The sequence below is a fragment of the Stegostoma tigrinum genome, chromosome 6 (assembly GCF_030684315.1).
Source record: "Stegostoma tigrinum isolate sSteTig4 chromosome 6, sSteTig4.hap1, whole genome shotgun sequence".
Classification (NCBI taxonomy): domain Eukaryota; kingdom Metazoa; phylum Chordata; class Chondrichthyes; order Orectolobiformes; family Stegostomatidae; genus Stegostoma; species Stegostoma tigrinum.
This window is the reverse complement of record NC_081359.1, coordinates 66,885,442-66,910,220: the sequence shown is the minus strand read 5'-3', so window position 1 is coordinate 66,910,220 and position 24,779 is coordinate 66,885,442. Positions and strand designations below refer to the sequence as shown.

Below are 24,779 nucleotides of genomic sequence, written 5' to 3'. Positions count from 1 at the left end.
GCTGCTCGCTTTCTTCCTTCCCTCAAGCACGAAAGCCGTTTTCTTTTGGGGGGGGTGGGTGTGTGTTCTAGAGCGTTGCGGGGTCTCCATGGTGACGTGGGAGTTAAAATGATGAGGCGGACGGTGATTGACAGATCGCGAGCTGGCCTCGAGTGCAAGGGTGGCTCACGCGGCTGCAATTATGCCTCCGTTGGATTGCTCGTTGATTACCGATTGATCTTCAGCATCATACTGCTGCGGTAATGCACATCCACGCGCTTAAGATCGATGAGGCTAAAATTTTCCAACGAATCAAACGGCCATTGTCCTGTCCTCTTTCATATGTTGTCATAGTCAGACTTCACAACCATCATCATGCTGGATAACGTAACGAGAATTCTCGTCCCAAATTTTTGTGATCCCCAATCGTGTGATATGAGACTGGTTCTGGATATTTTAAAAAGTAATTGCTTTGAAGTGGTGCAATTCCCGTTTTGGGTTAAAATGGAAGAATAGCATTTTGCGCAATCTGCGTACCTGTAGTCCCACACTTCACGTTGCCAGTTATTGTGATTTCGTTCAGGTCGTCGTTATAGAGGGAAGGGAATTTAATTTCTTTATTGAAAATATTCCCTCTTTACATCAATGCTTTAAAACTGACACCAACAATACAAGCCATACATATTAAAATGTTTCTAAAAGTGTTTTTTTTCGCTAAAGAGATCAGTATTTTGCACACAGCGATAACAGGAAATTTATAATTGAAAAGCTTTGATTATCGTTGCGTGATTTATTTGTAAATTTACTGATTGGCCGATTACACGTGGATGCTGTCGTCGCAGATGGACATGAGAGCATTAAGATGTTTATGATAAAGGCGGTGTATTCGTTGTAAGGGTCACCGGACCCGAAATATTAACTCTGGTTTTTCTTCACAGATGCTGCCAGACCTGCTGAGCTTTTCCAGCAATTTCCGGGTTATTGTTTTCTGATTTTCTACGCAGATTGGACCAATCAAATTAGCAAAGGTGAGGTTGAAGATCAGTTCTAGAATCATAGAGATATACAGTATGGCAAGAGACTCTTGGGTCCAACTCGTCCATGCTAACCAGATATCCTATATCTGGGGTGGCTCAGTGGTTAGCACTGCAGCCTCACAGCCCCAGGGACTCAGGTTCGATTCCAGCCTCTGTCTGTGCGGAGTTTGCACATTCTCCCTGTGTCTGCGTGGGTTTCCTCTGGGTGTTCCAGTTTCCTCCCACAGGCCAAAGATGTGCAGGCTAGGTGGATTGGCCTTGCTAAATTGCCTGTAGTGTTCAGGGGTGTGTGAGTTATAGGGGGATGGGTCTGGGTGAGATGCCTCAAGGGGCAGTGAGGACTTGTTGGGCCAAAGGGCCTATTTCCATACTCTAGGGAATCTAATCTAGTCCCCATTTGCCAGCATTTGGCCCATATCCCTCTAAACCCTTCCTATTAATATGTCCATCCAGATGCCTATTAAATGTAATCATACCAGCCTCCATAATTTCCTCTGGCAGCTCATTCCATATGTGCATCACACTCTTCATGAAAAAGTTGCCCTTTAGCTCCCTTTTATTATTCTTCCCCTCTCACCTTAAAACTATGCCCACTAGTTTTAGACACCACCCAGGGAAAATACCTTGCCTATTTACCCTATCCATACCCCTCATGATTTTATACATCTCTATAAGGTGTCAACCTCCAAAGCTCCAGGGAAAATAGTCCCAACCTGTTCATCCTGTCCCCACAGCTCAATCTCCAACCGTGCCAATGCCCTTGTAAATCTTTTCTGAACCCTCTCTAGCTTCACAACATCCTTCCTATAGCAGGAAGACTGGAATTGCATTCAGTACTCCAGAAGTGGCTGAACTAATGTCATATACAGCTGCAACATGACCTCCCAACCCCTGTACTCAATGCACTGACTGATTTCATGGAATTGCTTTTGCAAAATTGGAACCAATTAGGGGAAATGCATTTTTAGATTTGGCATTGCATAATGAACAGGGCTAGTTGTGTGGGAGCAGGCCATTTGGCCAGTTGAACCTCCTCAGAACTTCCTGCTCAGACCCACCCTGTACCTGTAACCTTGCAATTCCCATGGTCAGTCCACACATCCCTAGGCACTATGGGCCAATTCAGCATTGCTGATCCACATAACCTACCTGCACATCCTTGAACTTGGGAGGAAACCCATGCAGACACAAGGACAACGTGCAGACTTTAGGCACAGTCACCGAGGAATTGAACCCAGCTCCTGACTCTGAGGCAGCAGTGTTAACCACTGAGCCACCATACTGCACAATGTGATGCCAAACTCTTCTTTGATCATTGCCTTTGCCTCCTTGCCTACTTCGCTGGACAGGACCCCTCCTCTTTGTTCCATGGACCCTTTCACCGATCTTCAGTACCCAGCCTTCTGTCATCTTCTCTGCATTTCATCTCTTTATTGAGAACTGTCGACATGACATCAGCTGCCTTAATTTCTCTGCTCCCCTCACTGATGAGAACATATAACAGCAGAGCACAGGAACAGGTCCTTTGGACAACATATCTGCGCTGACCATGAGGCTATTATAAGTTAATCCCTTTGCCTGCATTTGGTCCGTATCCCTTTATTTCCTCTATGTTAATTTGTCTCTCTAAATGCCTCATAAAATTAGTGGCTGCTGTCTCCCCTGGCTGTGTTCCAGAGACCTCCCACCCTCTGTTTTTAAAAAAAAGTCTTCCCTCGCACATCTCCGTCAAACTTTGAGATCGTAAGAACTGCCGATGCTGGATATCTCCTTTTAAGCTTTTCCACTCTCACCATAAACCTATTTTTCCCCCCTAGTATTTAGCAATTCCCCCTGGGGGAAAAAGATTCCAAGTATCAGTCCAATCTATGCCTCATTATAGACAATAGGTGCTGGAGTAGGCCATTTGGCCCTTCGAGCCAGCACCACCATTCGTTATGATCATGGCTGATCATCCATGATCAGTATTCTGTTCCTGCCTTCTCCCCATAACCCTTGATTCCACTATCTTTAAGAGCTCTGTCTATCTCTTTCTTGAAAGTATCCAGAGAGTTGACCTCCACTGCTTTCTGGGGCAGAGCATTCCATATATCCACCACTCTCTGGATGACGAAGTTTTTCCTCAACTCTGTTCTAAATGGCCTACCCCTTATTTTTAAACTGTCCTCTGGTCCTGGACTCACCCATCAGCGGAAACATGCTTCCTGCCTCCAGAGTGTCCAATCCCTTAATAATCTTCTACATCTCAATCAGATCCCCTCTCAACCTTCTAAACTCAAGAGTATACAAGCCCAGTCGCTCCAATGTTTCAACATATGATAGTCCTGCCATTCTGGGAATTGACCTTGTGAACCTATGCTGCACTCCCTCAATAGCAAGAATGCCCTTCCTCAAATTGGGAGACCAAAACTGCACACAGTGCTCCAGGTGCGGTCTCACCAGGGCCCTGTACAGCTGCAGAAGGACCTCTTTGCTCCTATGCTCAATTACTCTTGTGATGAAGGCCAGTAGGCTATTAGCTTTCTTCACTACCTGCTGTACCTGCATGCTTGCTTTCATTGACTGATGTACAAGAACACCTAGATCTCGTTGTGCTTCCCCTTTACCTAACTTGACTCCATTGAGATAGTAGTCTGCCTTCCTGTTCTTGCCACCAAAGTGTATAACCACACATTTATCCACATTGTTTTACATACTTCTATTGCGTTGCCTCAACCTTTAGTGAAAGTAATCCAAGTTTGCCCAACTCTCCTTTATAGTTAATGCACTCCAATCCAGATAATGTCCTGGTAAATTTCTCTCCAAAGTCAACATATTTTGCCTATGTTGTGGTGACCAGACTGCTCACCATACCCAAAATAAGGTCTAACTAAATTTTTGTACAGTTGCAACATGACTTGCCAACTTTAATACAGACTGTCCTGACTGAAGGCAAGCATGCTGTATGCCTTTTTTTAACCACTTTATCCACTTTTGTTGCCACTTTTAGGGACCTATGGAATTTTTCCCCAAGATTCCTTTGTATTCTAACATTACTCGCTTAGAACTCACTGTACTAATCCTTTTGGGTCTAACCCTGACTTCATTATTAAACCTGCTGATAAGGTCGGTGCTGTTGTCATCTGATTCCTAACAACCATTTTGCAGAAGCTGAATGTCAACTCCTGTGCACTTCTTCCTTTCTCCCTGGACCATGACCTCACCACTGAACGTTAACCCGTTGATTCCAAGAATGTCGCTGACCTCATCTCTGTTGAACATGCCCCCTCCTCAGTTTCCTGAACTCCACATACTACCTTCCCAAAATACACAAACAAGACTGCCATGTTAGACTTGAAATGAACAAAAACAAATTTGCTGGAGAATCTCAGCAGGTCTGGCAGCACATGTGTAGAGGAAATGAAGAGTTAACACTTTAAGTCCAGTGACTCTCTTCAGAACTGATAGCAACTAGAAAAAGTTGGTATTTATGTTGAAGAGTGTATTGCAGGGGAAGCTGAGAGAATGACTGAATTGGGTGGCATTGGAACCCAGTGAGAGAGAGAAAAGTTAGGAAGACAAAGGATTGATTATTGCAAGCCCGAGAGGAAGAGAAACTAACAATGAATAGATGAAGATATGTTATTAAAGGTAACTCATGTTAAGTGAAGCCCTCAATGCTCAACAGCACCTCATTCTTCAGAGACAGTAGGAACTGCTGATGCTGGAGAATCTGAGATAACACAGTGTGAAGCTGGATGAATACAGCGGGCCAGGCAGCATCAGAGGAGCAGGAAAGCTTGATGTTTTGGGTCGGGGCTCTGAAGAAGGGTCCCAACCCGAAACGTCAAGCTTTTCTGCTCCTCTGATGTTGCTTGGCCCGCTGTGTTCATCCAGCTTCACACTGCGTTACTGCATTCTCCACTTGCGCACTTAGTGCAAAGCCAACAAGAATTCAAAGTTGACATATTTTCTCTTATACAAATGAACCATCTACACCTGTTTTACATACTTCACTTAGCAGTATTAGCATTCCCTTTGTCTTTTGCTCTGGTCACCCTCCGCATCTGTTCCACTTGCTCATCCCTTTTGTAAAGAGCATAAAAACCATAATTTTCCAGCCTCCTCCACTTCTAAGAAAGAGTCTTTGAAACCTCTCCAAGATGCTGTGAGATGTGCTGAGTTTTCCCATTTTTATTTCCAATTTTGCAGCATCTGATTTATTGTTTTTAATAAGCAAATGCTAATTATAAATCTGTGAAAAGGTGGACATAATATAAATGAATATTATGTTTGAAAAGAACGTACTCCAGTTCCAAACAATAATGTCAAATTTTAAAGCCAATTACATAGTTGTGAGATGAGAGCTGGGTAAATAGACTGAAAAGTCTGGCAATTAGTAAGCACTGGGATGCATTCAATGAAACAATTAAAAATAAAAACATACAAAATAGGAACAGGAGTATGTCCAACTTGCTTTTGAAATCGTACGATGTTAAACAAAAATATATTTTATTGAAAAAAATACTTAGCCACAGGTGAATCTCGCCCACTTATAGATGGTATTACATTAAAAGAAGAAGCTTGTGTGGCAGTTATATAAAAGGCAAGTGAGTTAAAATAAAGGTATCAGAGATAATGGGAACTGCAGATGCTGGAGAATTCCAAGATAATAAAATGTGAGGCTGGATGAACACAGCAGGCCAAGCAGCATCTCAGGAGCACATCCTCTGATGAAGGGTCTAGCTGGAAACGTCAGCTTTTGTGCTCCTGAGATGCTGCTTGGCCTGCTGTGTTCATCCAGCCTCACATTTTATTATCTTGAGTTATAATAAACCTTAGTTTCTTGGATACACAGGCAAGATAAATAATCATAGGAAGTGGGTGAGATATTTACAATACTTTGTTTCGATCTTCACAGTAATAAATACTAATTGCACAACCAGAATGATTGAGTAATGGAGGGCCAAATAAAAAGGAACTTGAGGTAATTAATATCAATAGAGAAACAGTGCTTGAGAAACATAAGAGACTAAAAGCTGCCAAATTACCAGGATGTGATGGACTGCATTATGTGATTGTAAAAGAGGTAGCCTCATTGATAGCGGCTGTGGTGGTTATATTTTTCAAAAATTTCCTACATTCTGATATGGTTGCAGCATATTGGAGGCAAATATAACCGCACTATTCAGGAAAGGAAGGAAAGAGAAAACTTGAAATGAAGATTGAGTTGACCTGACATCAGGGATCAATGAAAATGCTAGAACCTACTAAGGCAGTTTAAACCATGCTTTTCTAAGTGCGTTTTTAAATTAGACTGATGTGCCACCCCTGGGAGTAAGTTGGAATTCGAGCATCACTATTCACAAAATCATCACAGAAGTTAGATTTACTGTGCAAAATCGATAATTTGCCTGTCTTTTAGACTCTGGTTGACAAAGTACAGACCAATTTTTAATAATTAACAAGAATGATTATGAGTTATAATTAAGCAAATGTTAAATAGAGATGAATGATTAGTAGTTCATCCACTTCACCAACACCTTCCACCCCAACCTTCAGTTCACCTGGGCCATCTCCAGCACATCCCTCACCTTCCTGGATCTCTCAGTCTCCATCTCAGGCAACCAGCTTGTAACTGATGTCCATTTCAAGCCCACCGACTCCCACAGCTACCTAGAATACACCTCCTCCCACCCACCCTCCTGCAAAAATTCCATCCCCTATTCCCAATTCCTCCGCCTCTGCCGCATCTGCTCCCACGATGAGGCATTCCACTCCCGCACGTCCCAGATGTCCAAGTTCAAGGACCGCAACTTTCCCCCCACAGTGGTCGAAAACGCCCTTGACCACGTCTCCCGCATTTCCCGCAACACATCCCTCACACCCCGCCCCCGCCACAACCGCCCAAAGAGGATCCCCCTCGTTCTCACACACCACCCCACCAACCTCCGGATACAACGCGTCATCCTCCGACACTTCCGCCATCTACAATCCGACCCCACCACCCAAGACATTTTTCCATCCCCACCCCTGTCTGCTTTCCGGAGAGACCACTCTCTCCGTGACTCCCTTGTTTGCTCCACACTGCCCTCCAACCCCACCACACCCGACACCTTCCCCTGCAACCGCAGGAAATGCTACACTTGCCCCCACACCTCCTCACTCACCCCATCCCAGGCCCCAAGATGACTTTCCACATTAAGCAGAGGTTCACCTGCACATCTGCCAATGTGGTATACTGCATCCACTGTACCCGGTGTGGCTTCCTCTACGTTGGGGAAACCAAGTGCAGGCTTGGGGACCACTTTGCAGAACACCTCCGCTCGGTTCGCAATAAACAACTGCACCTCCCAGTCGCAAACCATTTCCACTCCCCCTCCCATTCTTTAGATGACATGTCCATCATGGGCCTCCTGCAGTGCCACAATGATGCCACCCGAAGGTTGCAGGAACAACAACTCATATTCCGCTTGGGAACCCTGCAGCCCAATGGTATCAATGTGGACTTCACCAGCTTCAAAATATCCCCCTCCCCCACCGCATCCCAAAACCAGCCCAGTTCTTCCCCTCCCCCCACTGCACCACACAACCAGCCCAGCTCTTCCCCTCCACCCACTGCATCCCAAAACCAGTCCAACCTGTCTCTGCCTCCCTAACCTGTTCTTCCTCTCACTCATCCCTTCCTCCCACCCCAAGCCGCACCTCCATGTCCTACCTACTAACCTCATCCCACCTCCTTGACCTGTCCGTCTTCCCTGGACTGACCTATCCCCTCCCATACTCTCCTCTCCACCTATCTTCTTTTCTCTCCATCTTCGGTCCGCCTCCCCCTCTCTCCCTATTTATTCCAGAACCCTCACCCCATCCCCCTCTCTGATGAAGGGCCTAGGCCCGAAACGTCAGCTTTTGTGCTCCTGAGATGCTGCTTGGCCTGCTGTGTTCATCCAGCCTCACATTTTATTATCTTGGATTCTCCAGCATCTGCAGTTCCCATTATCACAGTAGATTATATGTCAGTAGTTTATAATTATGGAATCATAGAATACTTCCACACTGTCGGGATTCTATTTGGTCCATCAAGTCCACAACGAGCCTCCCTCCCATACCCAAACCCATACTCACCCCTATCCTTGTAGCCCTGCATTTCCCATGGCCAACCCATTTAGCCTGCACATCTCTGGACACAATGGCAATTTAGCATGGCTAATCTACTTAACCTGCACATCTTTTGACTTAGTTAAAACTCAGATCCAAAGTTCCAGCTATGCACATGTGTAGACAAACACAAGAAAATGGATGCTATGGCAGAGGACATAATTGGGAAGGCAGTTCAGTGGTTCCTGTCCACAGGGTTGCTGAGATGATCCTTTGGTTAATCAGAATACTGTTCTTGCTCTTCTTTCTCCCAGATACTTTTGCATTAATAGGTACAGGGTTGTTGATTCAACTGTATTGAGGTCTCTGATCTATTCATTAAAAGTCACACTGATGAGTGGAAATAAACCGTTATGTTAAGGCTTGAGAAGCTTTGTACTGCAGAGGAAACGCAGCTTTCCTTGCAGAGGTCTGTTGGCTTCTGTCCCAAACATTCACACACAAAGCTGTCAGCTTCCCGGGAACCAACCACACACTTGTTGGGAGCTAGAAGCCTTTGTTATCAATAACTGGTCATCAGTCCACAAATTAGTTACTTGTTATTGGCCAAATCTCCATTTGTACACAGACCCTTCACTCCAGTATGCCTGTGCCAAAACATTCTCCACTGCTTGCACAAATGGCTGTTTAAACAGTGCTTACAATTAGTGTTGCTTATAATTTGTGTTGGATAATTTGCTTTTAAAAAGTGTAGTAATCGTCCAACAATCCTTGGCTTTTAACCAGTCCTTCCATTTCAGTCCGCATTAAATAAGGAAAAAAAATAGTATCTTTACAAGACAGAGTCCACATTGTTTTACAAAATAGAAATTTTTTTGGCAAACTTATTTAAAGTTTTTTGAGGATCCAACTTGTTGCATTAATTTTTTAAAACAAAGTAATGCCACACTTAGATTTGCAAAGGGCAATCACTAAGGTGCCATGCAAAATGTTAATATGTAAGATAAACACTCATGGAATTGAGGGAACAACTTTATTCAAAACACATGACACACTTATGGGGCACGTAGGATTTGAACCTGGACCTGTTGTTCCCATGATATGGACACTGTCACAGTGTTACAACATCCTTTATTAATGAACCTGTTGAGATGTTTCATGATCTCTGCGGCAATGAAAGCAGGATCCCAGACCTTCTAGATCAGAGGTCAGGACACACAACCCTCCGGAGTTGGAGGTAATATGATAACATGAATAGAATTTTGATTGATTTGCAGGCCCCACAGGATTTTCTTGTGAAAGGGCAATATGGCTGTCAAAAACAGTTTGAATTTTAGTTCAATAGTCTTCTTGATCTGAGCCAAATTCTTGATATGAAACAAAATTTGTATTTTAGGTTTCTTTATTCGTTCACTGGGATGAGGGTGTTGCTAGCCAGGTAACATTTATTGCCCATCCCTAATTGCCCAGAGAGTAGTTAAGAGTCAACCACATTGCTGTGAGTCTGGAGTCACATGTAGGCTAGACCAGGTAAGGATGGCAGTTTCCTTCCTTATTGGACATTATTAATTTTTAAAATAACAGGTTCGTCAATATGAGAACACTTGAAATATTTGGCTTTATTATGATTTTGCAACAGTATGTTTATCACATTGGAGGTTGGATATCATTACATTTCTCTTCTACTCGGTGTGTTATAGTTGCATTGATGTGCTTCATCATTATCCAGGACATATTATCAATTCTAATTTTGATAATAAATAGATATATTTTTTCCCAAAATAATTGTAGATTAAACATTTTATTGTGGTGGTGAATGCTGTTTTGTGAATATTTTGTCGAAGTATAATTCGTAAAGATCTCTAGAACGTGCATGAATGAATTCCTGTGTTTTTAATATATGCATTGAATTCTTTTGGGAGGGATGTATTGTTATCCATGCCATAGTAATACCAAAAGGGTTAAATTTACGGAATTGGATACTTGTGTGAAAAATATATTTTAAAAACACTGATTTTTGTTTTCAAATGTAATACTTTAATCAACACGATCAAAAATTGTTCATTTTCCTTTTCTTTTTCACATACAGATTTGATAAAAAAAAGCAAATGACTAATAAGTTAAATACTTGTGTTGATGAACTATCCATCACCTTAAACAAACTAGAAACATAATTTCCATTATGCAGCAACGTATATAAGGCTGAAATTTAGTGATTCACGAACATCATTAGGTTGAGCATCATTAGGAGTGACTGACTTCTTGCCACCCCTGCCCCTCAACCAGTGAGATTGAAGCTTGAATTGGCAATCTGTCAGCCACTTAAGAGCTGACCATCAAACTTCTCAGCAATACACTGACTAACTGCATTTTTTTTTTGTTATTCAGTATGACTGGGGGTGTAATTTATATTTCTTAATATCATTAATTTTAGAATTTGACTTTCAAACCATTGATTAATGTGTGTAGGTCTTTTTTGTACGAAGGTGTTTAGTAATTATCTAGGTGTTTCTTTCTGCCCTGATTTTAAACCAGTCTGTATCAGAGAGCATGTCTGAATGGACTCCTGGTGTATTAATCGAAGTTTGCCTAAACTGTGTTTTGTTTTTCTGCTCGGAGGGAGGAAACATTTTTTAAAATTTGCTAGTTTATAGGTTTAGAATAATCGAGAATTGATTTTAGCTTAGCAAGAAAGAAATTGACAAGTCTTGAGGCAGTTCTAAGTTAGATTAATTTCTCCAAAGAAAAGAATTTTCAGAGCAGTTCAGGAAATAAGTTACTTCAAGGAAAGAGTGTTCCAGACTAGGAGTGTTTGTTTAGAAATCTGCATTGCTTATTCAAAATTGAAAGTCTTGATCTAGATCTCAGTTATGAGAGTCAAAGGAATAGGCCTTGTAGCTCCCAGGAACAGAACTGAAAAGAAGCAGCTCGGTCAAACTGGAGGTTTGCTTGGGTAGGAAAATGTCACTGGTGTTTGGGCAACTGTAATATGATGGTGTTGGGAGATGTTTGAATTTTGAAATCTTTCAAATGTGTTTTGTTTAGTAGCTTTATCTTTGTTTTTATGCAATTTATGTAATAAAATTCTGTTTTATCAAATCTGCTGCCTTGTGCATTGATGTTCAAGTGAAAGACTGCCATGTTAACTTAGAAAGCCACAAAAATATGGTCCATTGAGACAGATTTCATTTTGGAGGGATTTATCCAGTAGTATGTCAACTGGGATCATAACATCAGTCAAGAGACGTAGGTATCGCTGGCTAAGCCAACATTTATTTTCCATCCCTAATTGCCCTGGTAAGGTGCTGTTGAGCTGCCTTTTTGAACCACCACAGTCTGTGGGTGCTGCCATGCTTTTGGGATAGAGTTTCCAGGATCTTTACCCACCAATCGTAAAGAAATGGTGATATAGTTTCAAATCAGGATGGTGTGTGGCTTTAATGGAAAATTTCACATGGTGGTGTTTCTATCCATCTGCTGCTCTGGTTATTCTAGGTGACAGATGAGGTGCATTTGGAAAGTGCTGATGGACAAGCTTTGATTTACCGCAGTGCATCTTGCAGTTGGTACACACTGCCATTGTGTGAAGGTGGTGGGGGTGAAGTGAGTGAATTTTGAAGGTGGTAGATCAAATGTCAGTCAAACAGGCCCTGTTGTCCTGGATGATATTGAGTTCATGGGTCCCAGAGACTGCTGCTGGATGCTGAGGTCTCAAGCCCTTAAAGAATGTGAACGAAGTACTTTTCTTTCAGAAAGATCCTTCAGCAGCCACTTGCCCACTAACTCTGTGCCAATTATCTCTGGACTGAGGCAAGTAGAGGCTCCCTCCTCTGCCAAATCCTGGCAGGCTTGTCGTTCTGGTGGTTGACTCGTGAAAGCAGTCACTTTTTCATTCGGAAGGCAGGTAATCATACCGGTGGCAAGTTGAGGACCTTAAGTGGCTGTTAGTTGATCATGTAAGAGCCTTAATTGGTGGCAAGACGAAGGTAACCCATGGGCCTTCTATCCTGGCACTTAATTGCTAAAGTAGCAAGAAGGGAATGAATATCTCTGGGTCCAGTTCGCTCAATTATGTTTTCTTTTCACCAGCCAAGAAAGGGGAGAATCACACCGTAAGCACTGCCTCTGTGTGAAGTTAGTGAATTTGAGTTTTAACATTGTTTTAAACAACTTAATACTGTAAATATGGAGGAATTAGAGCAAGGGGCCTACTTAAAATTAGAATTAGGTCATTTGTGAGCAATATCAGCAAATTGTTTTTCACATGACAGTAGAACCATGAGTTTTGGTCCCTCTGAAATAACTGTAAAACTTGGTTATTTAGAGCTTTTAAGACTAAGGTTCTAGCCTTTACTAGTTGATTGCATGAAGCGATATGGAGCAAAGGCAAGATATTGAGATCGAGCATGGTCTAATTGAGTGACAGTGTAGATATTTTTAGCCAACCTGTTCAGGTATGTTATGATACACCTCTGAAGCAGGTGGAACTTAACATAAGGCCTACTGGCCCAGAGATAGGGACAGTACCACTCTGCCACAAGTGTCTTTGAAGTGTTGACAAAAGGCACATACGACATACAAACTTAGGATTTCCTGTTTACTAGACAGGAGCTTTAACCAATGAAGACACAATAAGTTGAATAACCTACAACTGTTTCAGTTCACCCCACCACTGTCTTCAGGAATTGATGTGAGTTGATTGCAGAATTTATTTATCATGACTTTCAAGATTTTAACAATGAAAGTACAGGAAGAATATTTGAATGAAAATGATTCGTTTATTTCAGTACCCTTTTGTCTAAATTGAATGGTCTATAGTATTAACGGCATTGAATGTAACAGACTTGAGATGTCCACTTTTCTCCAATCCCAGAACATCACATTTTTAGGTGGTGAAGAGATTGTAAACACAATTGTTTGGGACAGACTGGAAACTTTGCCTTCATCTGTAATCATCTGTATGCCATGCTTCCCGTGTGTGTGGTCCTTCGTTTGTCACGTTTTGCTCTGCTGTAGTTTTAATGTTCCTTTGTGACATTGGTCTGTCCTGAGAGAGGTTAATATGCCTAAAATGTTAAAGTTGTATTATTTCAGTGGATGATGCCTGACCTACAAGCTTTGGAGTGTTTCTTGCTTTTTCAAATTTTCCGTGCCCATCAGGCATTACTTTTTACTTACTATCTGTCTCTGCTATTTCATTGTCACGACAATATTCACACTTTTTTACTTATTTCTTAGCAGTTTAAAACTTGTGCTGTTTTCTTGTAGCTTAATTCTCTTGCAGCTTAATTCTCTTGAGCCATTAGTTTCATTGCAACGAATGTCATTACACCAAATGTTCTTAACGATAATGAACAATATTGTTCGTGATTAAAGTCATTCAACATTAGTGATAACCCTAGGTTTCTGTCACAGGTACTGTCTTGCAGATTTGTACCTGGCATTTTATTGGAATATATAGAGTTGTATACCACAGAAGGCCTTTCAGCTCTTTGTGCCTGGCTGGCTATCTGGTAGATCTGTCAAAAAGATGATTAAAAATCTCTTCTTAACCTTCTCCAACCTAAGGAGAGCAATCCTATCCTTTTCAGTTTCTCCATTATTGAAGTCAGCTATTCCTCATTCTATTCTGATAAATTCCGTCAGCATCCCAACTAAAGTTTTTGACATCTTTCCACAGGTATGGTGCCTAGAATTTTAGTAGTCTAACTGACACGAAACTCATTTTGCAGGTTTAGGACAAGTCTTACCTTTACATCCCAGTGGCTCCTTTCTTAAAGCTAAAGATAACGGTTGTGACTATACTATGACTTTAAGAAGTGTATTTTGTTTTGGGTTTTTTTAATGAAGAAAAGCTGAGACAGAGATGCAAAGCTACCTGTTCAAAGCCAATAAAGTAAACCACTTGTGAGGCTTTGGGTTTCTTCTTTAAAGTTGAAACAGCAGAAGCAGCCTGAATGATCAAGCTCCCAAAGAACCAGGATTTTTAGTTTGAGCAGTTGCTGGGGTCTTGAAACTGGATGTGGAAGTTCTTATTTCTCTCTCTGTTGCAGCTGCAAGCTGGAGTTATGTTCCTGCCGCTAGACTTGCATGTGATACACTCTATTTTACTGGATTTGCCTTTGCCAAGGATTCGTTTATGGGATGTTGCATCTAGAATGCAATGCGTTGTAATTACCTTAAAAATAAGAAAAGTCAGGATCTAGGCTCAGGGATAGCAAGAACTGCAGATGGAGTCAGAGATAACAGTGTTGAGCTGGAGGCATGCAGCAGTCCAGGCAACATCAGAGGAGTGGGTCGGGACCCTTCTTCAGAAATGAGGAGGGGGAAGGGAGCTCGGAAATAGAGAGGGGAGGCATGGGATTGGGGAAGATAGATGGGATGGTGATCGGTAAGTGCAGGTCAGATGTGATGAGGATTGGTCAGTGAGATAGGAGAGAAGATGGACAGGTTGTCAGGTCGAGGGGGTGGGGATGATGTCGGGGGTGGGGAGATTTCAAAACTGGTGAAATCCACATTTAGGCTATCGGGCAGTAAGCTGCTGAGGTGGAATATGAGGTGCTGCTCCTCCAGTTTGCGGATGGCTATTGTCATAATATGTTTTGGGGGTTTTTGATCTGGTGCATAACGCCGTGTGCGCTGTTTTCCCCCTGTTCCTGCAGTGTTTTTAGAATGCTGTATTTTGAGTGGCTTAGATGAGAAGTTGTTGTTGTGGTGTTCCCACGTATATAGTGCCGTTCCCATTTGTATAGTGCCATTGTCCTTCTAGATGACCGGGGTTTAGAAAGTGCCGTCTAAGGAGCCTTGGTGAATTTCAACAGTGCATCTTGTAGATGGTATAGACTGCTGCTATTGAGCATCAATGGTGGAGTGAGTGAATGTTTGTGTTCATGGTGCCTTTCAAGTGGGTTGCTTTTTCCAAGATGATGTCAAGCTTTTCAAATGTTGTTGAGCTGCACTCATCGTGGCAAGTGAGATGTATTCCATCACACTTGACTTGTGCCTTGTTGATTTGGATAGGCTTAGGGGAATTAGGGGATATGTTATTGACTGCAGAGTTCCAAGCCTGTGACTTGCTCATGTAGCCACTGTATTTGTATGGTTATTCCAGTTAAGTTTCTGGTCAGTGGTAACCCCTGGGATGTTGATTAATGCAGGATTTGACAATAGTAATGCCATTGAATGTCAAGGGGCAATGCTTTGATTCTGTCATGTTGAAGATGGTCATTGCATGGCTACTGTGTGCTGTGAAAACCATTTACCATTTGCCACTTGTTTGCCGTAACCTTGATATTGTTTAGGCCGTGCTGCATTTGTACATGAACTGCTTCATTATCTGAGGAGTTGCTAATAGTGCTCAACATTGTGCCGTCATCAGAGAACATTCCCACTTTTGACCTTATGATGGAGGGAAAGCCACCTATGAAGCAACTGACGATGGTTGAGCCCAGGATACTGGCCTGAGAAACTTCTGGACAGATGAGATGAATGACTCTAACAAGGATGTGAATATTGGAGGCATGATTAGTAAGTTTGCAAATGACGCCAAAATAGCTGGTGTTGTGGACTGTGGAGAAGATTATCTGAGTACAACTGGATCTTGATCAGATGAGTCAAAGGTCTGATGAGTGCCTGATGGATTTTAATTTAGATAAATATGAGGTGTTGCATTTTAGTAAAGCAAATCAGGGCAGGACTTATGCACTTAATGGTAGGGCAGTGGTGAATGTTACCAGAGACCGAGGGATGATGGTGCACAGTTCCTTGAAAGTGGAGTCGCAGGTAGATGGGGTGGTGAAAAAGGCATTGGATGTGCTTTCTTTCATTGGTCAGAACATCGAGTGTAGGAGTTGGGATGTCATGTGGCTATACAGGATATTGGTGAGGCTAGTTTTAGAGTATTGCGTACAATTCCAGTCGCTGTTCTGTAGGAAGGATGCATTCAACTAGAAAGTGTGCAGAAAAGATTTACAAGGATGTTGCTGGACTGGAGGTTTTGAGTTATAGATAACGCTGAACAGGCTGGGGCATTGTTTCTTCTGGAGTCTGAGGGGTGACTATATAGAGAATTATAAAATCGTGAGGAACATGGACGTATTGAAGAGACAAGGTCTTTTTCCTAGGGTGGGGAATCCAAAGCGCGAGAACATAGGTTTAGATGAGAGGGGAAAGATTTTAAAAAGGACCTGAGGATCGCTTTTTCATGCACAGGAACATGTTGCCAAAGGAGGTGGTGGGGGGGCAGATACAATTAGAACATTGAAAAGGCATCTGGGTGGGTATATGAATATGAAGGTTTAGAGGGATATGGGCTAAATGCTGACAAATGGGACTAGCTCAAATTGAGTTGTCTGTTTGGCACAGATGAGTTGGACCAAAGGATCTGTTTCTATGCTTTATGACTCTGACTATATAACTACAACTATTTTCCTTTGTTGCTTTGACTCAAACCAGTGGAGAGCTTTCTTCCTGATTTCCATTGATTCCAGTTTTGCTAGGGCAGCTTGATGCCACAATCAATCAAGTGCAGCCTTGATGTCAAGGGCAGCCACTCGCTCTCACCTTTCCTCTGGAATTCAGCTCTTTCGTCCATGTTTGAATCAAGGCTGTAATGACATCTAGAGTTAAATGTCTTTGGTGGGACCTAAACTAATTGTCTACGTGCAGGTTATTGCAAAGCAAATGCAAGTTGAAATTTTTGATGACACTTTCCAACACTTTCCATCACTTTACTGACAATATGTAGTGATTGGAATGAGGATCAGGTGGATCTCATTAGCTATGAGATCCTTGATTGGAGTTGTTAACCTTGGCCAATCAGGGAGCCCTGGCTGACAGACAGAAACAGGAGATTCAGAGAATCTCCTCATTCTAGGGACTGGCTACATGTAAATAAGGGGTGACTTGGTGATGGTACCAACCTCTGTGCAGTTATTTCAGTGGCATCGAGAGTGGAATGACAGTTGAACAACTGCAAGTATCATTCACAAAACATGGACTTTCGGAAGCATTGGTCACAGACAATGGGATGTCAGTAACCAGCAAGGATTTCAAATATTTCTGGAAGTCGAATGGCATTCAGTATGTTCGGACATTGTCCAATGATCCCTTGGAAAGAGCAGTCCTAATGTTAAAGGCAGGCTTACAGAAACAGCTTACAGCTTCACTCGATATCAAACTGCCCCAGTTCTTGTTTGATTAAAGGATCACCCAACGTGCAACTACAAGGAATAACTCCAGCAGAGTTGCTGATTTTGACAAGGCTCTGCACCAAGTTAAACCTAATATTCATGGATCTGGGAGAGCTGGGAGGTGAGGAGTGAGATCGCAGCAGGAGCACCAATGCCAGCCGCATCCACCCTCGAAGTGAGAGTGACATTTCACTTTGGGGGACAAGGTTTAGTCAAAACCAATTAAATGGCCCTGCATTGATACAAGGCTAGGTTGACTTGAGGTCCGATCCCGTAACATACTAATTTTGGGTCGGTAAGGCAGTCCTGAACAAACATGAAAACTGCTACCTCACAAACGGGGCAAGAACAAAAATACCTGGCCCCTCAGAACAAGTAGTGGTTGTCAGAAACCATGAGTTATCCCCCACTGTCTAGTGTCGAAGAAACCTCAGAGTCCAAGATTGATGCAGCCTCAATACCATTACCACCTGAAGAAGAGGAAGAAACTCTCCCAGGACACTCAGGGCACAAAAGACTGGCTACAGTCAGTACTCACCGCCCGTTTCTGAGTCAGAGGAACCGGACCTGTGATGAAAACATCCCAGGAGTGGCTACAAGAGAAAGAACAGACCTACGTCCCTGGACCTAGAGGGGAAGGATGTAGTGATTGGAATGAGATCCTTGATTGGGGTTGTTAACATGGGTGAATCAGGAAGCCTGAGCTGACCGACATAAACAGGAAATTCAGAGTGTCTCTTTTATTTGAGGGTCTAGCTTTGAGCTGGCTGGTCAGAGCCCATGCCCTGTGCACGTGTAAATAAAGAGTGACTTGGTGATGAGGATACTGGCCTCTGTGCAGGTATTTCACGATCACAAGTAGACTGCCGAGCATTGATTTCACGGGTTCAATTTGTCCTGCTTTTTGTGTACAGAACATATCTGGGCTATTTTCCACATCTGGAGCCCAGGTGTTCAGTACTGTTGCTGGAATGTTGTTTGGGCCAATAACCTTTGCTGTGTACAGTGCTTCCCGGCTGTGTCTTGATATGGTGTGTAGTAGATCCAATTGACCAAAGACTAGCATCTTTGCTAGCGACCTTTGGGGAAGTTGAGTTGGATTATCTACTTGGAATTTCTGACTGGCTAGTTAGGACTCAGCTGCACTGCTGTGAGTCTTGGTGTCACATGTAAGCCAGATCAGATAAGAATGGCAGTTTTTCCTTCCCTAATGGACCTCCGTTAATCAGATGTAGTTTTACAACATTGGTTTTCTGAATTTTTAAAATTGAATTCCAGTTTCACCGCTTGAAATTCAAACTCGGCCCTCAGAACATTGCCTGAGTCTCTGGAATTTTCATGACTGTACCATCGTCTCTCCCTGATTTACTCCATGTCCAAATGCTCTAATTTTACTTGCTAGCCAACATCTATGAAAAACGTTACGAAAATCCAAATCCAAATACATTCACTGGTTCTGCTTTATCCCCCTTACTGCTGCTAGTAACATCTTCAACAAACTCTTCCTTTCCCATCTTTCACCTCTATCTCTGTTTTGATGAAGGAGAGGAGAAAATATGACCATGAATAGTCTGTGAATATGCAGTGCAAAATTAGCTCTTCAGCTCTCAGTATTGCAGCACTGCACTGCAAGAAATAAGTACGAAAGAATTGTATAAAAAAGGGTTGTATTTTCGCTTGCCTTAATATTTATATTCCCTTTTAGCAGGAAATAAAGCGTTTGGATTTTTTTTTGATTTCTCTCTTCAATAATATGGTTCTGGTGGGTAATTATATTTTCTAACAATTATCTGAGAAGAAAAGCTAGCTAACTTCTTGGCTGATTCTTGCGATAGAAATAGCCTCTTGGCTAGTTCACTGATTACATAAAAATTGATTCCTATTTATCCTGTCAAAACCTTTATCAGTTTCAAAGACCTTGTTCACCCCAAAATTTTCAGAAGAACTACTTTTTCTCTGTGTGAGTCAGAGATTCATTCTGGAAATCGCATCAAACTTGACAAAGAGGCAGTCACACCCTCCCTGGTATAGTGGGTAAAGTCAGGCAGAGAGAGACCAGAAAATTGGAAACTGTCCTAACTTTGATTTTAACAGGCTCAGCTCACCTCTCTGCTTTTGCATATTAAAGCTCTTTATAAAATACAGTTTCATTTTTTCAGTTTTTTTTGGCAAATGTTGATATTTTCGCTCTTCTAACCAAGTTCGTAACATTTATTGAGCATGTCAGTGGCCCTCACTCTATAATGGGTACCACTATTCACACACTTCTATTATGAAAAACAATTGTCCTCTATCCTTTAATCAATTTCCTACTATACTGTCACATTCCCTTTGTTGTGAATTTATTTTACCACTACTATGTCACATTTTGGTTCACTTCAGTTATACGACATATCCATTATCTTCCAGTGATGGTGCGAAACAGCAGAAAATCTTTTGTGCATTTAATGCTGCAGCTTTAATGGTATAGTTTCACCAAAGCTGCCATTTAAGTATTCATTCTAATAAAGATGCCCCATTAAGTTGTTGGAGTAAGTTAGTGTATTTTTTTAAAAAATACAATTTGTGTTAATACTTTATTGAATTTAAGTCCATAGTGATTAAAAGTTTTTATTGCAAAACTTTTAAAATTTTTATATTTTGAAATTGTCTTTTGGCTGGACTGTCCTAATACCTTTTGATGACGTGAAATTGGGGTACAGGCAACCTGTGCAAAAGTTCCCGTTCATTGCTCCTCAAGTGCATTACGGAATTTGCTTTAACATTGATAATGTTAAATCTGAATTTAACTCGACACAATGGCAGCTTACAATCTGAATTATGCATGGTTGTTGTTTCTACTCAAAGTTTTCTTACATGTGATAAAGTACCACCCAAAGCCAAATAAAACAAGTAAGTTACATTCCATGACTTGGATTCTTAATCTAAGATTGATTGTAACCATAGGGATCTTTTTATCCTTATACCTATTACAATTTCCTGGTGTTTTCCATGTCCTGAGGCAATGTTTTGTGCCTTGGTATCTAATTTATTCAACAAAACTGAAGTGTCCTTTCCAGGGTGCAAGCCTGGGCAGAATATTACAGAAACTGAGGGTATATACGTGTTTGATGCACTATATTTGGCATTGGAGACCTGAGAGACTTAGTTTCCATATTTCACCAAGAGGAGGCTGACAAAGGACTTGTCAATAGAGATTCTGAATTCGACAAGGAGAGACTTGCTTTTGACTCTACTTCTCACATTGCCATACCTAGTGTTCTAGTTGAAAGCAAGAAGCAGATTAGCACACAAATGTACGAAACATGCTAATGTTTCTTCAGCTCATGGTACTTCAAATTACTGGAACTCACCAGATAGACTTAGAAGAGGTTATACCCTCAGAATCATTGCGGGGGGGGGGTGGGGAAACAGTTTCATGTGGTGGGTGAGGGGGCCCTTTAGGATCTCACTGGATGAACTAACTAAGATGTAAGGAATGGTTATCCAGGTAATTAGATGAATGTAATACTACTTAAAAAACTTCTAATCCATTCATTCATATGTTTGCAGGTGGTGATTCGGCGTTTACCTCCTACTCTGACCAAAGCTCAGCTCGAGGAACAGCTGCATCCACTACCAACACATGACTATTTTGAATTTTGTGCTGCTGATATAAGGTACTAATAAGAATTGGATACCCATATAAGTGGATTTTATTGCTTTGGGAAGGAATATAATACAATAGCAACTTGCATTTACATGGAAATCCAATAATACATACTTAAAAACTAGTAAAATTGATTCAGTAATTTGAAACTAGATAATTATATAATTTTACTGTAACTAGCGTTTCTTATATGTAGTTTATTTCTAGGATGCGTTTTCCATTTTCAAACTTAGATATCTGTAAAATGGTATTTGTGTTTTTGCCATGTCACATCCTTAAGAAATGATTTTCCATGAAAGGTCACCATATTTTTTGAAAAGGATGTGAATAGAATTGTTGTTATTGTAGCTTCCTATCATCTAAGGTCCTCCTTTAAAACAAAAATGGAATTTAAATTCTACCGATTGGTATTCTTGTTTTAAATGTTAGTCACTGTGTTGAACCAGTTCACTAGAACAATTTATATTGTGATTAGGAACTTTGAACCCTTGCTGTTTACTGTTGCAATCCTATTTGGAATGCTAACGTTTGAAGAAATGATACAAACATGCAGCAAATAACCAAAAGAAATCTGCCACTAAATTTCCTGTTTTTAATCAGAAACAATTTTTATTTTATGTAAAAGAAGGAAGAAACAATAAATACAATTAAAGTTATAGCTATAAACTTAGTTCTACCTTTTACTTCTACCTAAGACTTCTGTAATCTTGTGAAAACTTGAAAGTCCATTCGCTTTTCATGGGACCAATCCAAAGGTAGGCTGTACTCTCCAGAATTTAATTCTTCTCTGTGTTCCAGCTTCCTCCAAAATATAAGGTTAAGAGGAATCTTTACATTGGCTTTTGGCTAAGCAATGTTCCAGTTTCCTTTAAAGGCCTTGCTGCTATGCATCCTTCAGCTTCTTGTCTATCTTTTCCCCATTCTGCTTCTTCTGTTCCTGATTGGGTGTTTCTAAGCTGATTTCTTTCTGCAACAAATCTCTGTAAGGTCCACTGTAAGATAACAAAGTGTGAAGCTGGATGAACACAGCAGGCCAAGCAGCATCTCAGGAGCACAAAAGCTGATGTTTCGGGCCTAGACCCTTCATCAGAGAGCTGCAAGGACCACTGTTAACTTCTTCACTGAGCTTCAAACTGGACAAATATTCTAACTTCTTTCCTGATCACAAGCAAAACTTTAACCCCCACCTGAATGCCATGCGTTAAATGTTAAATTGAGTCAGGCTTATAGTTAAGTAGAGTTATTCATAAAATTAATTTCTTTTGGTCATCTACATATAGTGAGTTGCAGCCTATGCAGGATTCAGAGGTGCCGGTGGACTGGGGTAGAAAATGTCAGAAATCACATGACCACAGGTCATATATAGTCCAACAGGTTTATGTGAAAAAACAACCTTTTGGATCCTCAGTCTAACAGCTAAAGAAATCTGCCACTGAAGAAGGACCGAGGCTCTGAAAACTTGTGTTTTCAAATAAACCTGTTGGACTATAACCTGCTATCAGAGATATTGGGAACTGCAGATGCTGGAGAATCCAAGATAATAAAATGTGAGGCTGGATGAACACAGCAGGCCAAGCAGCATCTCAGGAGCTCCTGAGATGCTGCTTGGCCTGCTGTGTTCATCCAGCCTCACATTTTATTATCTTGGACTATAACCTGGTGTTGTGTGATTTCTGACGTTATGCAGGATTCAATCTGCAGTTGCCTCTACCTGCGTTCAAACTGCTAGCTTCTGTCATCAAACAAAAAGAAAAACTAAATTAAAGTTTGTAAGTAAAGTACCCCAGTGAAACTCTAGAACAATTGCAATTTGGCATGCTTTGGGGTGTTCTTAAACAAATCTAAAAAAATTGTTTTATCTCCAGTCCAACTCTAATTCTGTAACGCATATAAATAGTTTTAATTCATAGTGGATGCAATTTGCGTTCTCTCCAAACTACCTCGTTCTATTGCAAGCTTAGAATGGATCATGTATTTAACTTCTTAATGAACTATTACCTTGTTAGATAAAACTAGGTTAGCTTTTAGCTGTACTTAAGTTCAAGCATTTTAAATTGTGTTTGGTTCAGGTTTGCTTGTATGTTTCTCAATCGGATGCCCTTGTTTATCTACAGCTAAAAATTTAATTGCTAAAACAAAATCTTATAATTCATTCATTTTAGAATTATGAACTCAATATTTACAACATCAGTGCTATATGAAGTTTGTTTTAACAGTTCTCGGGTTTCAACGTATCAAAATATGTTAAGTGCTCCTGCAATCCCCACTAATTCCCTTTCTTGCACGTTGTATATTTGTTATTAGAAATAAGAAAGTACAATTTACAAAACCAACACAGTTTAATTTTTGTTTTAGTAAATGGTCCTAGTTTACAATGTAGGGATGAAATGCAAATGAAAGATATTTTTAAATTGTTTTATTTTCTCCATGTTCTTATGTCTGCTTCTAACTAGGTACGCTAAATTCACTCAGTTCCCCACCAGTGCTCTGTGTAGCAAAAGAAGACTATCATCTTCCCACTTCATTCCTTAGGATAACTTTAAACTTATAACTTCTCACTGACTTCATTATCAAATGAAAGCTACCATTCTGTATTCATTGCATATAAAAATTCAATTTTATAAACTTTTACTGGATCTCAGATTCTTACAGTTTTCTGCCGTAGTGGACATAGTCAGCAATGGGATGTGGCTTAAAACTGAAGTTTTGGATTGTTCCATTCTACTGCTGATGACCCACCACCATCACTCCCATACGGACACACATGCATGTACACGCAAACCCCTACATTTCTCTTTCTGCTTAATTCATTATAAGTTACATTTGGCACTTTCTGCAGTTTCTGTAGTCCTAATGTGCAGTGCCAATTTTAAATCCAAACAGCAAGAGGAGAATCAACTTTAGTATCTTAGATCTTCATGTCAATCTGTTGTTAACATGGTATCACCCTTTGGTGAGTCTAAATTCATAAATAATTCATATTTTAGTGAAGTCTGCTCCCGCTATTGAAGATACCTTCTTCTAGATGAATTATTAAACTGAGGCTTAATCAGCATCTCCAAAGTATTTTTAAAATATTCTATGCCATTACTTAAAGATGAATAGAAGGATTTTCCATGTGATCTTGGTCAGTATTATCCCTGCAGTGACAACACTGAGGTATATTGTCCAGTCTTTGTTTTATTGCTGTTTTGTGACGCTACTTAACATAGATTGTTTCCACATTCCCTACACTACAGCAGTGACTTCATGCTGAAATCATTTCAATGGTAGTGAATCCTGAGTTTATGAAAGGCACAACACAGATATACGCCCTTTCTTTAATTTGTCTAAATAATGTTGGACTCCTCCTAGATTTGACTGGGTGTCCCAAAGAATACATGGATAGTAATTGTGACCTAACTATTGCGTTGTTCAAATCTATCACTTTTTAAGTTGTTCTAATCAAATTGTTTCCAAAGATTGAATATTATTATGAGAAAACTCAGATAAAACCCTAAACCAAGAAAACCACCTCCCTTCAATTCACCCATATGGCAATGTAGCACCCCTGGGATGTCCCAAGTTTAAGTTCAAACACATGATCTTCCTAACCCCAAACTTTCTCTTTGTTCTAGAAAACTATATGAATAATTAACAACCGCAGACAGCTCAGTTCCTTCATGAAACTCAGAAAGGACTCACCAATCAGTTTTCTTCCCCCACTTTCAACTCTGACCTTATGAAATAAAGACAAGTCATCCTTTGAATTGCAGTCACCCTGGTTGTACTGCACTTATCAGTTTGCCACTAAGGGTTTTAATTTATCTCGTATGCAAATTGAAATATTTCAAACACAAAATAATT

General features: G+C 40.9%; 1 protein-coding gene across 3 annotated transcripts in view; it reads left to right on the top strand.

Annotated features, from left to right (window-relative positions):
• upf3a (UPF3A regulator of nonsense mediated mRNA decay) overlaps positions 1–24,779 on the top strand; it is a 147,510-nt gene that overhangs the window by 250 nt on the left and 122,481 nt on the right. For 2 of the 3 annotated variants that reach the window (XM_048532141.2, XM_059646621.1), the window contains exon 2: positions 20,837–20,943. In XM_048532141.2, coding sequence (XP_048388098.1) covers positions 20,837–20,943 — 107 coding nt within the window. Of the gene's footprint in view, positions 1–126; positions 240–20,836; positions 20,944–21,628; positions 21,689–24,779 lie in introns of those variants that run through there. The other variant, XM_059646622.1, reaches the window with a different exon arrangement.